The sequence below is a fragment of the Lolium perenne genome, chromosome 2, assembly GCF_019359855.2.
Source record: "Lolium perenne isolate Kyuss_39 chromosome 2, Kyuss_2.0, whole genome shotgun sequence".
NCBI lineage: Eukaryota > Viridiplantae > Streptophyta > Magnoliopsida > Poales > Poaceae > Lolium > Lolium perenne.
The window spans coordinates 79,909,910-79,923,506 of NC_067245.2; the positions used below are offsets into that span (position 1 = coordinate 79,909,910).

The 13,597-nt window shown below is 46.3% G+C and overlaps 1 protein-coding gene and 1 long non-coding RNA gene across 2 annotated transcripts; both read left to right on the forward strand.

Annotated features, from left to right (window-relative positions):
- The first annotated feature begins 379 nt into the window (after positions 1–379).
- Positions 380–2,602, forward strand: LOC139835174 (uncharacterized). Its single transcript, XR_011750907.1, has 4 exons — positions 380–1,475; positions 1,567–1,648; positions 1,726–1,844; positions 2,277–2,602. It is a non-coding gene; the product is annotated as an uncharacterized lncRNA (long non-coding RNA).
- Positions 2,603–10,273: 7,671 nt separating this feature from the next.
- On the forward strand, positions 10,274–12,265 carry LOC127333064 (malvidin galactosylase UGT88C3-like). The gene has a single exon (XM_051359383.2). The coding sequence runs from the start codon at positions 10,403–10,405 to the stop codon at positions 11,846–11,848; it is 1,446 nt and encodes a 481-aa protein (XP_051215343.1). The 5' UTR covers positions 10,274–10,402; the 3' UTR covers positions 11,849–12,265.
- Positions 12,266–13,597: the final 1,332 nt, after the last annotated feature.

The following is a 13,597-nucleotide window of genomic DNA, read 5'->3' on the forward strand; positions in this document are numbered from 1 at the left end:
CGCCGTCCAGCACCCGTCGCTGTCTAGACGCCCGCCTCCGTCCAGCACCCGTCGCCGTCCAGACGCCCGCCTCCGTCCAACACCCGTCGTCGTCCAGCCACCCGCCGTCGAGCCGCCCACCGTCGAGCCGCCCACCGTCGAGCCGCCCACCGTCGAGCCGCCCGCCGTCGACCCATCTCTCCACGACGGCATCTACTGCCCAGCTCTCCACGACGACATCTACCGCCGACACAGAGCAATCAGGCAATGTAAGTTTCCAATTAATCACTCAAATCCTCTATGAAAAATGGAATTGATGAATAGATGGCAGAAAATGTAATTGATGAATAAATGACCCGATCTAAATGTTGTCTCTTTTTATATATATGTATAGATGGCAGAAAATGATGTTGAGATGACTGAAGAGGAGATGTGAGTTTATGAGGAAGAAGAAAAGAAGAATGAGGAGTATGAACGGAATAAAAGGGAGAAAAAAGGGAAGGGTAATGATGGACCAGCAAGAAGGAGGCAAATGGCGAAGAGATCAGAGATGTGGATTCATTTCAGCGAAGTGGTAATTGGTGGTATTCTGCAGAAAGGGAAGTGCAACTACTGCAACCATGAGATCAAGGCCCATCAAACAATTAATGGTACATCTGCTTTGAAAAGTCATTTTAGCACTTGCAAGTTTAATCCTCACAACAAGAAAAATGTGAATCAAAGTATTTTGCAAGTTAGACAAGGGGAAACTCCTTTAGTAAGCAAATTTGATCCCGAAGCAATAAGGAAAGCTATTGCTGAAATGATTATAGAAGATGAGCTTCCCTTTGCAACATCTGAAAAGTCAGGTTTCAGAAAATTAATGTCAATAGCTTGTCCTCATTTTTCTATGCCATCTAGAAAAACGACAACTAGGGATGCAGTGGGTATTTACTTTGAAGAGAAAGCGAAGCTAAAACTTTTTATGAAACAATCTTGCCAAAGAGCTTGTCTCACTACTGATTGTTGGACATCTCAACAACAAGATGGTTATATGACAATCACGGCACATTTTATTGATGGTGATTGGAAATTGCACAAGAAGATTATTAGTTATTGCATGGTAAAGGGTCATAAGGGAGATGGCATTGGGAAAAACTTAGAGCAATGTCTGATGGAGTGGGGCATAGAGAAGGTTATGACAATAACAGTTGATAAATACTTTATGGGAGAGAATGAAGAGGACAACATCAAGTTTGATATTCTAGCATGGTGGAAGTTAAATGCATCTAGATTTCCAGTATTAGTAAGATTGGCTCGTGATGTCTTAGCAATCCCGGTATCAACGGTTGCATCAGAATCGGCATTTAGCACAGGTGGACGTGTTCTAGATGATTTTAGGACCTCGCTTACTCCCTTCATGGTTCAAGTTCTTGTTTGTAGCCAAGATTGGCTAAAGCGTTCTACTCCTATCAATATTGAAGAGGATATGGAGGAATTAGAGATCTTGGAAAAAGGTAGCATATTCTCTAAGAAATTTCTTCTAATTGTATTTGTTACATGCTAGTATGCTTAATTGCTCATTACATGGTTCTTTCTATATTTCAGAATTACTAGAAGAGTACGCTACTGCAAAGTCTGCCAAGTCGAAGACATCACAAGCTAGCAATACTTGTTCAGCTTAAACTTGGTGAGTTCCCTGTTCCATAGTTAATATTTTTGCTTATGTACTCAAGTGTCAAGCTCATGGTTTCCTTACTGTCGCAGGTGAGCACAAATGCTTAATCTTCTATATGGGCAGAAAGTTTAGTATGACTGGTTTATACAACCATTGGTTTCCAGGATGTTTTGATACTGGGTTTAGATCTCCCTTAGATGATATTGTGGTATAATGCTTTTCTAATGCTCCTCTGATTATTTTCACATCTCCATGACATGAATGCACATTCTTGCCCATCAGAAATAATAAAGAAGCATGACATAATGTTTTCATTAAAGAATCTAATAGTGAAAGGGTGCCCCTGTAAAATCATGTGTTTAGGCTTATTTACCGGTAAACAAATGGTCTGCATCATGTCTGTTATCCATATCATTCAATGATAAGGGTTTGCTCTTGTTCTTAGAAACCGTTGATTAATGATACAAGTCATTACATTGGCCAACCGGCCAGTACCTCATTGTCCCAATGTAAAGAACCTTGATGCCATATGAGGGGGAAAGATAGGGTGAACTAGCCAGTATATTTGCAGCTCCATGTTGTGGAAGTTTTTTCGCTATTTGTAATCTCGTGCTTATTATATCTGCCAATTTTCTCTCAGGGCAAGGAAGCAAGGAGTATGTCTTTGTTGCCAACTCAGACAACTTGGGTGCCAATTTTCTCGTCGCTGGCTTGTTAGGCTGTTTACTGAATGCTGACTGTTCATGGTTTCATGGCTTGCTGTTGTTGATGACAACTTGATGTTGCTACTGTCAAGTGCCGGATCGCTGGTTTTCTTCAGATGACTGTCATGTGTCAAGTGTCAAGCTTTTTTCTGTTACATATGGATTCTAATTCTATGTATGCGTCACTGAAGTCTCAACTATCAATTGTCAAGTGTGTTAACTATAATCTATATATGTTGTCAGATTTTACTATTCCTTGCAAGTTGCACTGTGTTGCAAAAGTTCTTGTTTTGGGTCGTTTTGCTATCATTTATTATAGATCTCTGTTTGAAAATGTTGATGCATCTGCCATATGTATTAGGATATTCTTCTATTCGGTTTATACCGAAAACCGAACCGAATGCACCGGTTTTCTGAATTTTAGATGCTAATTCGGTTGTCAGTTCTGGAAACCGAATTTGTTTAAACACCGAAAATACCGAACCGAAATTTCGGTTTAAACCGAACGCCCAGCCTGAGCCATCATTCCCGAACTCCGCCCAGCTTGTTCTAAAGGTCTCGTGGCCCAATACTTTCAACAACAGAAGCATCAGTGTAGTGGTAATCCCATTGCTTCCTAACCCGATAGATCCTAGGTTCAAATCACCGCTCTTGTGATTTAAGCCTATTTTTGTTCTGGACCAGATCCGGCGCTGTTGATGGGCCAAGCCAAGATCCGCCGGCGCAGCACATCACCCGCGCGGCCTGAAGCTATCCGTCGCCGACACATACCAGATCCAGCCCAGGACACGGCAGGTCCATCCCCTTCCCGTTTTCTTTTCTTTTTGCAAAACTTGTAAAATTAATATCTTCCAAACTATAACTCGATATAAAAGGTGTTATATATGAAATTTGATCAGAAAAATGTGCTGAGCATAAATATGCCATCCATACATCTGTTTGCATCTTTCTAACCCCCTGCCTGTTTCCTTTTCTTTTTGCAAAACTTGTAAAATTAATATCTTCCAAACTATAACTCAATATAAAAAGTGTTATATATGAAATTTGATCAGAAAAATGAGCTGAGCATGAATATGCCATCTATACATCTGTTTGCATCTTTCTAACCCCCCTGCCCATTTCCTTTTCTTTTTGCAAAACTTGTAAAATTAATATCTTCCAAACTATAACTCGATATAAAAAGTGTTATATATGAAATTTGATCAGAAAAATGTGCTGAGCATAATTATGCCATCCATACATCTGTTTGATCATAAATGTACTTTCAACAACAGAAGCATCAGTGTAGTGGTAATCCCCCTGCTTCCTAACCCGACAGATCCCAGGTTCAAATCGCCACTCTTGCGATTTAAGTCTATTTTTGTTCTGGACCAGATCCGGCGCTGTTGATGGGCCAAGCCAAGATCCGCCGGCGCAGCACATCACCCGCGCGGCCTGAAGCTATCCGTCACCGACACATACCAGATCCAGCCCAGGACACGGCAGGTCCATCCCCTGCCCGTTTCCTTTTCTTTTTGCAAAACTTGTAAAATTAATATCTTCCAAACTATAACTCGATATAAAAAGTGTTATATATGAAATTTGATCAGAAAAATGTGCTGAGCATAAATATGCCATCCATATATCTGTTTGCATCTTGCATCATATCGTGACGTGATAGTTTGTGCATTTCACCTCACATAAGATGCGGAGTATTTCAGAACACCACCTAGGTTTTCCCGCTCTGTTTAACTTTGAAGTAGCTCACCCTTGCCATGTCTATGCCATGCTAATCAACACTTAAAATTGACGGTAGAAATGCAACTCCAACCTAATCTGCTTGTTCGGGGTTCCGACTCCGCTTAATTTGGATAAATTAGCATCACCTTTGCCATGTCATGCATATCATCTTGATCATGCTGGATCTTCTTTATCCGTAGTAGTAAGAATTGCTTACGGTGTGTCTGTTCCAGCATTTGCTTCTTCCCGGATAGGATCGCGAAGTGGTGTTGTGAGATACGACAAGTTCTCCAGATGTTCCTCGACAAGCTTTAACAGGCAATCATTTCCTATACTCCTGCCCCTGCAGGAGTCGATCACCTATTTTATTTTGTCTTCTCCCTCATGCTAGCCTTTAGTTGCGTTCTTGTCACGTGTCCTATCCACTTGTTACCTCAAGCAGCCAATATTTGCCACCACCACCCCCTACAGCTGTTGTTTGGTTATCGAGTCTGCCCTTGCGAGTCTTAGTGCATGCTAGTGCTGTCTTATCTCGTTACCGTTGTTGTTATCTTATCGGGTTATCTGTTGGGAATCATGACACATGGTTTATGGATATATTTTTTGGAGTTACACATGCTTCTTAATTGTTAACAACTAAAATTGTAAGCAGAGGCATATGTGAGCCCCTTTGCGAAAGCATCGGAACTTTGACTCGCTAATGTCCCCTAGGACCCGAGTTCTTGTTATCTGTTCCGAGATTGAGCGCTCTACCCGTACGTGGGGACGATTATCGGGACCCTCCTCACCCATTACCTTTTCTCAAGTCAGTTGAAAAGGGGGCCACAACCTTGGTTTTATTTGCCTATGCCATGTATTCCATGCTTTACTTACTGTTGTCTTCGGGTGTTTACTTCTTGTTGCCTTCGGGTGTTTATATTCTGTGTTGTACCCCGCGGGACATTTAGCGAAGCGTGTGGTTCGCACGCCTAGCCGCCGTCGCAAACCCTGAGTCCGCTTCGGAGTACGACCGAACTTCGATACAGGTAGCTTAGACGGGTGGCCCCCTAGATTTTCTTGTTGAACTAGGAACGGTCTTGTTGTGAGACATCCACCTGTCGTAAGTGGGTCGAGCATGCGTATGGTTACATTTGGGCAACCCTTGCAGGGTGTACATCTTATCGATAAGCCGTGTCCGCGGTTATGGGCGACTTGGAATTGAATAGCTCGATCATAGAACAACTTACACCTTTATGCCGATGTTAATAATTTGCTAATAACTTGCGTAGTAATTTAGCATTACTACAATGGTTACCTAATAAAACTTGTCCACCGTGTGATTGCCTTTGTAAGTACTTCTTTGCGAGAGGGGAACGAATTGGTTTTGTTATGTTTGCAGAGTATAGAACTGTTAGTTTATGCGCCCTCTCATCTTCTCTGATTAGACGAATGTTGTAGAGTGCCTCTATAGGTTTTTTAGTGCTTGCGCGCTGCCGCTTAACCTCACCATATTGCCTATGACATTCCTCTTGCGTCCTCTAAGTCCCCTGCATGCCTAAAGTACAAAGGACGACTGGTTGACGAATGCTTATACGTCTTGAAGTCTCGTTAAGTACGAACCCGTACTTATTACTGCTTCTTTGGGACATAACCGGGCAGGTATGAAGTTATGTTCGATGAAGATGACGTTACCAAGATTACCCTTCCGACTTGGCCTGGGCAGGGTTATGGACACCATCGTTTATCTTCAGGACTTTTAGTCCAATTTGTATCTTGTCCGTACTCGGAAGCATTCGACATTTCTGTATGATTTGGATCTTTGTATTGTATATTTGTATCTTGACTCGTTGGAGTCGTTGTTGTAATATATATGTTTTTTTTGTGGGCTCTATTGTAATCCTGTTATAATGTTACCGCTCGTGTTAATTCCTCTGTCATCACGTGTGTGATTCGTCGCGCACGTCGTGTCGGAGGGCGTCTCTGAATCGATATCGTGCGGATTTCGGCTTGATCACTGGAATCCTCATGGTACCGGTTCCGGGACGTCACAAGTTGGTATCAGAGCTCAGGTTGACGGTACCTCACTAGTCCAGCCTGTAGGATAGCCTTGCCAACGGACGTTGTTGTGTCTAGTGTCAAAACTATTTTCTAAAATTCGTTTGATAGATCTGATTAGCTCTGATTTTTATCCTTACCTATATTCTTTCTCCTCTTACCTTTGCGAGTTTTGAAACTTCTCTTATCTACTTCTTCGAGTCTTAGGTTCCGACGCGGGTTGGACGATCCTTGCCTTATCCTAATAGGTTCCGACGCGTTGTTTAAACTCCTTTCGGAGGAGGGTACGTGGCACTAATTGTTACATATAAATACCTCAAAAATAAAACTCTGTCACAAGTTGAAGCTAAGCCTAATGATTCACCCTTTTGGAAGAGTCTTATGCAGGTTAAGAACGACTTTTTTTAACCGGGGGTTCTTTAAACTGGAAAATGGAACGACTCTTAGGTTCTGGGAGGATGTTTGGTTGGGGAATGCCCCTTTGTGTCAACAATACCCGACATTATATAATATTGTTCAACATAAAAATGTTCTAGTATCAACGGTGTTGGCAACTACGCCTTTGAATATCTCGTTTAGAAGAGGTTTGAATGACAACAAATGGTTAGAATGGTTGAACTTATGTCAGCAGCTAATGACAATTACTTTGAATACTGAACCCGATGTGTTTGTTTGGAAACTCACGGATTCCGGTCTATTTCCAGTTAAGTCTATGTATCTTGTTCTGATGAATGGACATATTATTTTTCTTCGTAAATATCTGTGTTAATTAAATATCCCCTTAAAAATTAAGATATGTATGTGGTTCCTTAGTAACAAAGTGCTTCTTACTAATGATAATCTAGCTAAACGGAAGTGGAATGGGTGTTAAAAATGTTGTTTTTGTGATTCTACTGAAACCGTTAATCATTTGTTCATTGGCTGCCTTTTTGCAAAAATTATTTGGCGTATGGTTTATCTTTCTTATAATATACCCCCACCGGCTAATATTACTAATATGTTTGGTAAATGGCTTAATGGTGTACGCAAGAATGATAAATATAAGATTAATATTGGAGTTTCTGCTCTATGTTGTTCCATTTGGAGGACTAGGAATGATATCATCTTTAACAAATATAGTGGAACTAATTTTTTGCAGGTTATCCGACGCGCTGCTCATTGGATTCAACAATGGGTTTTGCTTCTCCCACCAGAACAACGGGAGGATATGATTACTGGATGCAACCGGATGCTAGTGGTTGCTCAGGACTTCTTTTTCCAGACTACTGGATAGCGACATATTAATAGAATAGAAAATGGATAGGCTTTCTATGTGTTGCATCTTCTTATGGTCGATTCATGTGTCGACCTTAGCATTTCCTTGATTGTAATAATGAAACTTTTGTAAACTCATACTTTACTTTGGTTAAATAAAGCTAGCCGTGTGCATCTATTGATGCAGAGGCTGGGATGATGCTCCCATATCTAAAAAAATATGTTATTTTGTTTGGTTTCACTGATTTTTTGTATGGAACGATTGGGGAGTGGTGAGCATCCCTGGGGGATCAAATCCTACGATCCCCCGGGTGGAGAGGCTGACACGTGTCCTTTTCATTAGAAAAAAAATCCACACAGAATAAATGAGAAACTGCTCCTCCCACATACAGTGCTGCCACTCTTTCCCCCTGGTCTTCCCGTGACCCGCAAACAACACCGGAGCCGTCACCGCAGAGCTCGTCGCAAGCATATCCGGAAAACCCCGTCGCGGGCGCCGATGGAAAACCTCGTCAATGGCGTCGCCAGAGAACTTGTCGTAGGCATCGCCGGAGAACCTGTCGTGGGCGTCGCTGGAGAACTATTGCGGAATCTTCTCCCAGCGCCGCGCATCTCCTCCACCGTCAGAGAAACCCGGTGGGACGTCAGCGGTGAAGCAACAATGCCATTGGAACTTTGTAGCACGACTGCACCATTCCGGTAGCATCACCTCCACGCCACCACGCGATGGGTAGCAGCGCTGGAAGCTCCATCTAGCAACGCCGTTCGCTCCTTGGAGCAAAACCAACGGCCGTTTGTAGCAAGGTCAGCCGCCCCTTGTAGAAACGCCGCCACACCATGGTAGCAAAGCCGCCGCGCCATGGTATCAAAGCTCGTCGCCGTTTGTAGCAAGTTCGGGCCACCCTTGTAACAAGCATGTCAGCTCCTGGGAGCAACGGCGTCCGCCGCTCGGAGAAATTGCGTCCATTGCTCGAAGCAACAGTGCTCGCCGCTCGGAGCAATCGCGCCCGTAGCAATGGCTTCCGCCGCTTGGAGCAACGGCGTCCGCCACTGGGAGCAAGGCCCACCTCCCACCGCCCACCTATGCAGCATATTCCATGCAGCCGGCTGGTGAGCCTGGGTATGGAACACACGTGCGCGGATATGGAGGGCAGCGGTGGTTCCCCGACGGTCGATCTTTGCTGCAGTGACCTGGGCTCTGACGTCGGCCTCGCGCCCGCCGTACCACGCCTTGTAGGCGACAAGGGCCTAGATTGACGCAGGCAAACTCCGGGCGGCGAGACTGCCTTTCTGAGGCGACGAGATGGAGGAGCTCCGGGAGGTGGGAGGTGGACGAGGCGGAGGAGTCTCGGGAGGAGGAGGCCGGTGGAGGTGGAATTGGGGAGGTTTTATCACTTTACACCGTAAGTTGGAGACTTTTTATCACAGAACCACAACCTTAGTTTTTTTTTTCACAAAACACCAGTCTTTGAGGTAATTGTTTGCACAAAACACATAATCTCTAATTAGTTGGGTTTACAAATATTTAGTCCAGTTAGACACCTAGCGTCATCGAGAAAGAAGGGCATGTGAGGGATACTCGTAGAAGTTGAACTATTCTTTTTTCCCATGGAATCCTAAAAGACTGCTTCTAAACACTCTCAACCCACATAGCAAGCATGTACAAGAATCAAAACATCATTTCTGCCCACCGTTATAAGAAAATCATGAATGATGCACTTTGATTCTTTTACACTCTAGCAATTGATTGGTTGCCGCAATCAGTGACTATATGTCACCTTACCCACAACTATATGTTTGTCATGGGCTAACAAACCAGCTAATTATAGATTATGTGCTATGTGCAAACAATTACCCCAAAGATTGGTGCTTTGTGAAAAAAATCTTAGGATTGTGGTTTTGTGATAAAAAGAAAATCCACAACTTGTAGGGTAAAGCGATAAAACCTGGAAATTGAGTGAGGCTGGACCGCTGAGGAGCTCCACGATAAACGAAATCGAGGCGGAGGAGCGATCCCGCGAGAGAGAGAACAGAAGAAGGGCAGAAGATAACGTGGGCCCGGGTGACACGGGTCGTCGCACGGAGGCGGATGATGGAACGGATGTGATCCCCCGGTTGATCCACATGGTTTTTCTTTCCGAAAGCTCCCCAAACGTCTTGCACATAATAGAAAGATTCTCCTAACAGAAGACGTTTGGTATGATCGTGATGGTAGTCGATCTTGCGTGCAGGCGTATGTGCATAAAAAGAAATGGACTAGTGCACGTCCTCTTTCTGATTGAGAATTTGAGATGGTATATTGACGTGTTTGTGCACACTATCCGAACGAAAAGAATGAACCAGTTCTTTCCTTTCCCACAAAAGGCAAAAAAAACTTGTGCTTATCTGTAAAAAATTGATTTATGTTTATCGAACTTGTGGCCGCAAGCACTTGACACCAAGCTTCCTGGTTCATGAGAAAGTTCCAAGATACATACATTTCAGCAGAACAGAGATTTCAATATATCTTTTTTTAGGAAACCGGGGTCCTGTTTCAACGCATAAAAATTTCACAGCCATTTGAACATGGTATTTTGGTTGCCATAGGTTTGATTTTTTTGAAACGTTTCAAATGTTAGAAGAAAATGAAGAAGAATCAGTGGTGAGTAGGTGCACTTCCATGAAATTGCCGATCAGCCTACAAGACAAATTCTTCAAATCGAAAACAAAAAGACAAATCCTCCAGCCTCCAGGAACGCTCCATCCTGTGACCGTTACCATGACGTCGTCTGTATTGTCATTTCCTGGTGAAGAAGACGTGCATGATCACTCAAGAGCATTCGGCACGCCAATAGCGTTGGGAAGGAGTAGCTATCGGTGCCAAACCTGATGCCATTTGGATGAGAATCGAGGACAAGAAAGCTCTTTAGATACGTATACGTTTTGGGACAATCTCTTGATTCCATAAAAGCAAGGTTCAGGCGTGCAGCAGTTCAATTCCGTCAAGGCAGATCTCGCCATTGTTGGCAAATTTTCCAAATCCCACTGTGCCCACTCTAGTCCTTCTCCTTCATCAATGGCGTCTCGCCCTACCGTCGTCCTCATCCCGCTCTGGGGATCCGGACACTTCATGTCCGCGCTCGAGGCCGGCAAGAGGCTGCTGGCCGCCGGCGGGGGCGCCTTCTCCCTGACCGTGCTCGTCATGCACGCGCCGACGCAAGCCAAGGCGTCGGAGGTCGAGGGCCACGTGCGCCGGGAGGCGGCTTTGGGCCTAGACACCCGCTTCCTCCAGCTCCCCGCCGTCGAGCACCCCACCGACTGCGTGGATCCCGTGGAGTTCGCGTCCCGGTACGTCGAGCTCCACACGCCCCACGTCAAGGCGGCCATCGCCGGCCTGGCTCCGTCGTCCCGGGCGGCCGCGGTCGTCGTCGACCTCTTCTTCACGGCCCTGTTCGACGTGGCCCACGAGCTCGCCGTGCCGGCGTACGTGTACTTTGCCTCCCCCGCCGCGTTCCTCGCGCTCATGCTGCGCCTGCCGGCGCTCCGCGAGGAACTGACAGGCCCTGGGTTTGCGGAGATGGAAGGCGCGGTGGACGTGCCGGGGCTGCTGCCGGTGCCGCCGTCGTACATGCCGGCCTGCCTCGTCAAATCGAAGATCCAGAGCTACGACGCGTTCGAGTACCACGGGCGCCGCTACATGGAAGCCAGGGGCATCATCGTGAACACCACCGTCGAGCTCGAAGCCTCGGTCCTCGCCGCAATTGCGGACGGCCAATGCGTGCCCGGTCGCCCTGCTCCGGCGCTCCACGCGATCGGCCCCGTGATCTGGTTCGAACCCAAAGACGACGACCAACGCCGGCACGAGTGCACCCGGTGGCTCGACGCCCAACCGCCGGCGTCAGTAGTGCTCCTCTGCTTCGGAAGCATGGGGTCACACGACGCGGCCCAGGTGACGGAGATCGCAGCGGGCCTAGAGCGCAGCGGCCACCGCTTCCTGTGGGTGCTGCGAGGCCCGCCCGTCGCTGGCACACGGTTTCCAACGGACGCGAACCTCGATGAGCTGCTCCCGGAAGGGTTCCTGGAGGCGACGGCGGGGAGGGGGCTGGTCTGGCCGGCGTGGGCGCCGCAGAGCGAGATACTATCCCACGCCGCCGTGGGCGGCTTCGTGACGCACTGTGGCTGGAACTCCGTCCTGGAGAGCCTGTGGTTCGGCGTGCCGATGGTGCCATGGCCGCTGTACGGGGAGCAGCACCTGAACGCGTTCGAGCTCGTGGCCGGCGTGGGCGTGGCGGTCGCGCTGGAGATGGACCGGAAGAAGGGGTTCTTCGTGCAGGCGGCGGAGCTGGAGCGCGCGTTGCGGAGCCTGATGGACGGCGGGTCGGAGGAGGGGAGGAAGGCGAGGGCGAAGGCATTGGAGACGAGCGCCGAGTTCAGGAGGGCCGTCGGGGATGGCGGCTCGTCGTGCGCCGCGCTGCAGAGGCTGGTGGACGAGATTTTGGATTTGCCGGACGGAAGAAAATGACTCGGCAAAAAAATCGATTCTTTCGATCCGATGCGTTGTCTTGATAAATTTTAGGAGCATCACAGAGGATCGCGGCACCTGAACTTCAGTTATACTTGTCATTTGCCAACAACAATGACGATCTCTGTCAGTGAGCAGGGGATCGTCTACAAGTGTTGAACCATGCTGAACTATGACGATCTCTGTCAGTGCACAGGGGTCAGTCTACGACTACAAATGTTGAACTATGCTGTCGTTTCTATTTGGAGAAATCTTGTTCACTTGCTGCACTTTGTCCCAGTTCCATACATGAATAATATGCAACCACTTTGGGCAAGATGCATTATTCATGGGCCATATGTATTTCCTGCAAGTTTTGAGATTAGCCCCAAAAAGAAATGGGATGATATCCATTGGACATGGAGTGCAAAATTTTAATCGCATTGCATGATTTTACAGCTAGGTTACAAAGTATGTAATGACCTTTGCTAATTCCTTTTGCTTCAACTATTAATACTCCCTCCGTTTTAATGAATAAGACTTTTAAGTTTTATCAAAACTTAACATCCTCTGAGTTCGACCAATTTATAGGCAAAAATAAATATTTACGATATCTAAATAATATTAAGTAGATTCATTGTAAAATATATTTTCATAATCTATATGTTTCATGTTGTAGATGTTTATATTTTATCTTTTTACGTTTGATCAAACTTAGTAAGCTTTGTTTTTTAACTAAATTTATTAGTCTTATTCATCACAACGGAGGTAGTAGCTCAGTACAAATTGACATCTCTATTTTCTAAAAGCCATTGGTAAAGAACAAGGATTGCAAATTAACAAAACAACCCACATGTCGAACAAACAGCTCTCGTGCAGTGGTAAAGGAGCATTATTGAGGCATTCCTCGGCAAAATGGGGCATTGATATGTAACCAACGAGGCAATAAATGATGCTTTATTTGTATAGCTTAGGTACAAGAGAAATCGGCTACTACGTAAACCGTATTAGTTAGCATATCTCTCGTAGATGGTAGCTGTAGATATGTATCAATCAGTCTTTATTGTTTAGATTGTAAACTTGATGTAAAGGCTATGTCAATATAAATACACCGGAGGCTGACCTATTTGGGTACGGCAAACACAATATTTATCTTGGTATCAGAGCCACGATCTTCTTCTCCACCTTCCGCGCCGCCGCTCCATGGGTACCGACGCGCCGCCGCTCCATGGGTACCGAAGGAACTCTGGCGACCTCCTCCGCCGGTGCTCTCGTGGCAGCAGCGATGACGTCCGTGCCATCTGCAACATCCTTCTCTAGCATCATCACCATCGAGCTCGACCGCACCAACTTCTCTCTTTGGAGGGCCCAAGTCGTGCCGGCCATGTCCGGCGCCAGCCTCTTCGGCCACCTCGACGGCACCATCAGAGCTCCTCCTAAGATGGTGGCTGAGGGCGAGGGCAAGGAGTAGCGCCAAGTCTCCAACCCTGAGTACGAGGTCTGGTATCGTAAGTACCAGATCGTGCTCGGCGCGCTTCTCTCGCACATGCACGTTGACATCCTCGCGCAGATGACGTCCTACACCACCGCGCGCGACGTGTGGGCATCGCTCCACGCCATGTTCTCCGCCCAGAACAGGGCGGCCATCAACAACATCCGGTGCCAGCTCTCCGGAACAAAGAAGCACGACCTGTCCGTTTCCGAGTACTACCAGAAGATGAAGGCCCTTGGACGATGACGAGATCATCGGCTATATTAGCGCCGGACTCG

What these genes read in the sequence shown, in the direction of transcription:
- LOC127333064 (XM_051359383.2), top strand. Translation starts at nt 10,403, where the DNA reads ATGGCGTCTCGCCCTACCGTCGTCCTCATCCCGCTCTGGGGATCCGGA.